This window comes from Triticum aestivum, chromosome 4D (assembly GCF_018294505.1).
Source record: "Triticum aestivum cultivar Chinese Spring chromosome 4D, IWGSC CS RefSeq v2.1, whole genome shotgun sequence".
Lineage (NCBI taxonomy): Eukaryota > Viridiplantae > Streptophyta > Magnoliopsida > Poales > Poaceae > Triticum > Triticum aestivum.
The window spans coordinates 54,356,888-54,362,699 of record NC_057805.1 but is presented as its reverse complement, the minus strand read 5'-3'; the positions used below and the strand labels follow the sequence as shown (position 1 = coordinate 54,362,699).

Below are 5,812 nucleotides of genomic sequence, written 5' to 3'. Positions count from 1 at the left end.
TGAAGTAGATGTCGCACGTGTCACTTGTCGAACGGACTCTTGACATGATGATGTCCGTAGGATGCTCCGCATCAACTTGTTTCCTATCGCCAGTGACCATGACGGTAAAAAAGGTCCGATCTGTATTATTTTTTTCTTGAAAAAACTGATCAAATCGTGCTAAACATTCAACAAAGGTGACAATTGTGTTTTTTGCCCCTATCGACATGTGTGTGAAATTAGAGGACGGTGCGGGATGATGAATGGACCAGGCGAGGCATTGATTAAGTGATGTTTGTCCTGTTTGCGCTCGGTGGTGGTAGCCGCGAAACGGACGTTGCAACGCCTGCCCTGGCGTCATGTCCTCGATCACCGGGGATCACTTGTGGCCTGCTTACATTGCGTGTTTGCGCTGAGCAGCTGATGGATCTGCTCAAGTATAACATTCTAGAGTCCGGCGCAAACAGTAAATCACGAGGGTGAAATAATACGGTAGATCGTTCGTGAAATTTCATCTCTTTTGAACCGTGCCGGGGGAGTGATTTCTGTGCATATTCCCGTGAAATTCCAACTGTTTTCGCGGCAGAAAAGGTACAGTAGAACTCAAGTGTGCCGGATGTGAATCATGGTATCAGTTCGTGCTTGCGGCCAACACCTGCAGATCATTCGTGACGCCACAAACATACATAGAACACACCGAACACGCCAAAGCGGGAGGTGCGTTTCGTTCTTCCACTGTACCAGGACAAGCGCACGCCAGCTCCAAGTTTACAAACAAACCTCACCTAGAAACCCGTCCAGATTCATTGAATCAAACCTGCATAAAGACCCTTTTTAACCCCCTAGCCACCCGCACACTCAAGGCCACAACGCACTCGATCGGCAGTCGCCACCGTACACGTGAGATCGAGAACTTTGATCATCGACCGCGACATCGCCATGGGCGGACTCTCCATGGACCAGGCCTTCGTGCAGGCACCGGAGCATCGCACGAAGGCGAACCTCGCCGACGCGGACGGCATCCCGGTCGTCGACCTCTCCCCTCTCGCCGCCGGCGACAAGGCCGGCGTGGACGCCCTCGCGGCCGAGGTGGGCAGGGCGAGCCGGGACTGGGGGTTCTTCGTGGTGGTGCGCCACGGCGTGCCGGCGGAGACGGTGGCGCAGGCGCTGGAGGCGCAGAGGGCCTTCTTCGCGCTGCCGGCGGACCGGAAGGCGGCAGTGCGGAGGGACGAGGCGGCGCCGCTGGGGTACTACGAGTCGGAGCACACCAAGAACGTCAGGGACTGGAAGGAGGTGTTCGACATCGTCCCCCGCGAGCCGCCGCCGCCTGCCGCGGTTGCCGACGGCGAGCTCGTGTTCGAGAACAAGTGGCCCGAGGACCTGCCGGGGTTCAGGTACGGTCATCAACTCGATCAATTCTGCGACCCCGAGAGAAATGGTTCATTATTATTCGTGGTTCATATGATTCAGATGCTAATCTCAAATTCTCGATGCAAATTGATTTGTGCATGCAGGCAGGCGCTCGAGGAGTACGCGGAGGCGATGGAGGAGCTGGCGTTCAAGCTGCTGGAGCTGATCGCCCGGAGCCTGGGCCTGAGACCGGACCGGCTGCACGGCTTCTTCAAGGACCAGACCACCTTCATCCGGCTGAACCACTACCCGCCCTGCCCCAGCCCCGACCTCGCCCTCGGCGTCGGCCGCCACAAGGACGCCGGCGCGCTCACCATCCTCTACCAGGACGACGTCGGCGGGCTCGACGTCCGGCGCCGGTCCGACGGCGAGTGGGTGCGCGTCAGGCCTGTCCCGGACTCCTACGTCATCAACGTCGGCGACATCATCCAGGTGTGGAGCAACGACAGGTACGAGAGCGCGGAGCACAGGGTGTCGGTGAACTCGGAGAAGGAGAGGTTCTCCATGCCCTACTTCTTCAACCCCGGGAGCGACGCCATGGTCGAGCCGCTGGAGGAGATGGTGAGCGACGAGAGGCCGGCCAGGTATGACGCCTACAACTGGGGCAACTTCTTCAGCACCAGGAAGAACAGCAACTTCAGGAAGCTCGACGTCGAAAACGTCCAGATCGCACACTTCAGAAAGGACCGACCTTAAATGAAGGACCCCTAATGAATTCATGATCCTACCGCTCTCCTTGAGAGCCTTCTTCCCAAATGCCTAGTTTAGTCCTAAAAAGTCCCTCCCGTTTGATAAAAAAGTCTCTAGGAGGGACTTTTTCTAGTCCCTACACAAAAAAGTCCCTGAAAACAAACACCCCCTTAGTGATCCTAGTGCTACAAGCATCTCCCCATTTGTAGTAATATAAATAAGTATTGTGCATATTAATAATTACTTCCTCTTCCTCTGTTTCAAAATAAGTGATGATGTGGTTTTAATTCAAATTTGAACGGAGGCAACTAAAAGAGATATTTTAGGACTGAGGGAGTACTGTATACATATGTCTGTGCATTTCAATATGATTTCGCGCATTTGAGCAGAACATTATTACTGCATTTGTGAGTGTCAATATCACCGTGATTCACGGGCACACATTGATAGTTGCCGTCTCTACCTATAAATGTACACATTGATAGTTGCCGTCTCTACCTATAAATGTAAAATGTGAAACTTGTCGATGAAAACCTATCAAAAAATTATAACTCGTCAATAATTTATCAAAAAAGGTTTTACGCCCCGCTTTATAAATAAAGCAACCACAAGCCACGACATCCAAAGTACGGTACAACGCACACGGCAACAAATAGAAGTATGGAGAAACAAGGACGCACACAACAGTCATACATGCATACAAGCATACAAGCACGCGCTGACCACCTAGTCCGGCTCCGGTGGTGGTGGAGGGAGGGGAGGCGCCAAGCGGAGCGCCAGGGAGCAGAGAGCAGAAGTGATGACGTCGATGGCGGTCCACTCCGGATCCCGGCTAAGTGGCTTCCACAGGTGCAAGTAACCACAAAGTTTGTAAATCGCGTCAGTCGGTCGGCGTAATGGAGGGCGCGTGATGACAAGCTTATTGTGGATTGTCCAGCGCGTCCAGACGAGAACCCCAACACTCAGCCACCTAATGTGGCGAGCACTAAGCGTCAATGCCTGCAGTTCCTCGTGCAAATCGGGAAAGTTGGAGTGGCACCACCCGCCGCCAACTACACCCTGAAGCGGCTCCACAGGAATTGGGCCGTTATACAGGTGAAGAAGATGTGATTGGAGTCCTCTTCGGTAGCACATAAAGGGCACAGACCATTGTCAGGGCCATTACGTTTGAGGACCTCTACACCCGAGGGAACACGACCGCAGATCCACTGCCACAAGAAGATCCGAATCTTCAGAGGAAGCCGGATCGCTCAAATCTGAACTAGGGCCTCGAGGGTTGGGGTGGCCGCAATCGCCTGATACAAGGATCGCGACAAGAACACGCCGCTCGGCTCCGGGCGCCAAGATATGCAGTCCGATTCTTGGGACAAGCTCGACGTGTGGAGCACGGCGCATTCGAGCAGGGCCAGCCAGCCAGCCTGTTCCCGGGGGGCAAAAGATCTACGGTGAGGCGCCCTAAGTCAATAAGGGCCACCTTGATGGAGATGTGGGGGACCATGAATGATGAGAAAAGCTCCAGAAATCGCACCACAAAGGGTGATAGGGAGTGTCACCGGTCCAGCGGTTGAACCAAAACAAGGTGGACATGCCCGAGCCAATCGAGATGGAGGACCCAATCTGAAGGACGGGGAGGAGTTGGATGACCAATTGCCAGAACTTGGAACCACCCGACCGTTGGCAGAAACCCAGCGGACGACCACGCGGGTACTTGGCCCTAACAATGTCGAGCAAGAGGCCACCCTCTCCATGCTCGATGCGCCATAGCCATTTGGTCAGGAGGGTGATGTTCATACGTTTAGATGACATGATGCCTAGACCTTCCTGGTCCTTAGGTATGCAAATGTCGGGCCAACGCATCATATGTACTTCTTCTTATCACCCTCCACAGCCTAGAAGAATCTCGGTTGGAATTTTGTAATCTCATGATGAACGGTCGCATGAAGGCTATAGAAACTCATGATAAACATGAGCAGGCTCGATGGGGAGGAGTTAATCAACACCATCTGTGTTGCCTTGGAGAGCCACTTGCCCTGCCAAGGCTCGACTCTGTGTTGGAGCTTGGTAACCACTGGCCGAAGCTACTCAACGGAAAGTCCAGAGTCACTAATGGGGACTCTCAAGTAAGTCGTTGCGAAGTTCCCCAAGGAGCAATTAAGGCGATCCACGATGCTCTGGCGGTCCACCTCAGAATAGCCAAGAACCATCACTTCACTCTTAGTGAAGTTGATGGTGAGACCCGACATCTGCTCGAAGCACGGGAGGAGGAATTTTAGGTTCGCGATGTCCATGGGGGGTCCCTCAACTATAATAATCGTGTCATCCACATACTGAAGAAGGGAACCCCGCCCCCAGGGACTAAAGGGGGAACCACTCCTCGAATGTGCCTATCTGATTTAGCCTTGTCAAGGATGGCGGCCAGTGCATCAACCACCATGTTAAACAAAAAGGAGGAGAAGGGCTCCCCCTGCCTAACACCACATCATGTGGTAGAGGATGACTTCCTCATTAATGTTAACAGCGATGCGGCCGCTAGATACCAACTGCATGACCCTGGTGATCTAGCTGTCATTGAAGCTCTTCCTCTATAGGACCTCGCAGAGAAAGGACCAGTGGACCATGTCATAAGCTTTGTCGAAGTCAATCTTCAAGAAAATTGCCTTCTGGTGCTTGGACTTGACCTCATGAGGCACCTCATGGAACACGAGGACCCCATCCAATATAAATCGGCCTTGGATGGATGTCGTGTAACACCCCGCATGTAACTTGCCATATTTGTAACTCCGACTCTTGCCATTTCAGGCTATGTGATATGTTTTTCCCTCCGTTGTCGGGTTTTGTTTTTCGTTTTGTATTTTGTCATGTCATGCATTTTCATATCATGTCATCATGTGCATTGCATTCGCATACGTGTTCGTCTTATGCATCCGAGCATTTTCCACGTTGTCTGTTTTCCAATCCGGCGCTCCTATCTCCTCCGGTGCACCCCTCTTGTTTTCTTTCGTGTGCGTGTGTCAAACTTTCTCGGAATGGACCGAGGCTTGTCAAGTGGTCTTAATATACCACCCGGAGACTACCGGTCAAGTTTAGTTCCATTCGGAGGTCGTTTGGTACTCCATCGGTTAACCGGGCATCCGCAAAGTCCATTTGAGTGTCCAGCAAAAACCCCCTCAAAAACCAGCCCAAAACCCACCAAACTCTCTTCCATGCTCTAGGTCATTCGATCACGATCGTGTGGGCGAAAACCGCACCTCATTTGGAGCCTCCTAGCTCCCTCTACCTATTTATATGTGGGCATCCCGAAAAACGGAATCACAGACGAACCCTAACCCACTCCCTCCGCGCCGCGCCGGACGCGTCCGCTCCGGCCGGACAACGTCCGCCACGCCACCCGACCAGTCCCGTGGCGACACGTGGCCGCCTCCGGCCTCGCCCCGCCGCCGGCCCGCAGGCCCATCGCCGGCCCCCGCGGCCCGCCTCCTCCGCGCCCGCGCGCCCGCGCGCCTTCCCCCGCCGCCAGCCAGTGCTCCGCCGCCTCCTCCTCGCCGCGCCGCCGCCGGCCGGCCCCGCCGGGCTCCTCCGCCGCCGCGCGCCCGCGCCCCGCCCGCGTCGCCCTCCGCCCCACGGCCGGCGCCCCTCCTCCGGCCGCCTCCTCCCCTTCCTCCGTCGCCGGCCACGAGCGCCATCACCGGAGCTCGAGCTCCTGTAGCGTTTCCCCGATCCGATCTGGTACAGC

The 5,812-nt window shown here is 54.8% G+C and overlaps 1 protein-coding gene across 1 annotated transcript; it reads left to right on the top strand.

Moving 5' to 3' along the window:
- The first annotated feature begins 825 nt into the window (after window positions 1–825).
- Window positions 826–2,399, top strand: LOC123099592 (jasmonate-induced oxygenase 2). Its single transcript, XM_044521722.1, has 2 exons — window positions 826–1,373; window positions 1,494–2,399. The coding sequence occupies exons 1-2, from the start codon at window positions 919–921 to the stop codon at window positions 2,083–2,085; spliced, it is 1,047 nt and encodes a 348-aa protein (XP_044377657.1). The 5' UTR covers window positions 826–918; the 3' UTR covers window positions 2,086–2,399.
- Window positions 2,400–5,812: the final 3,413 nt, after the last annotated feature.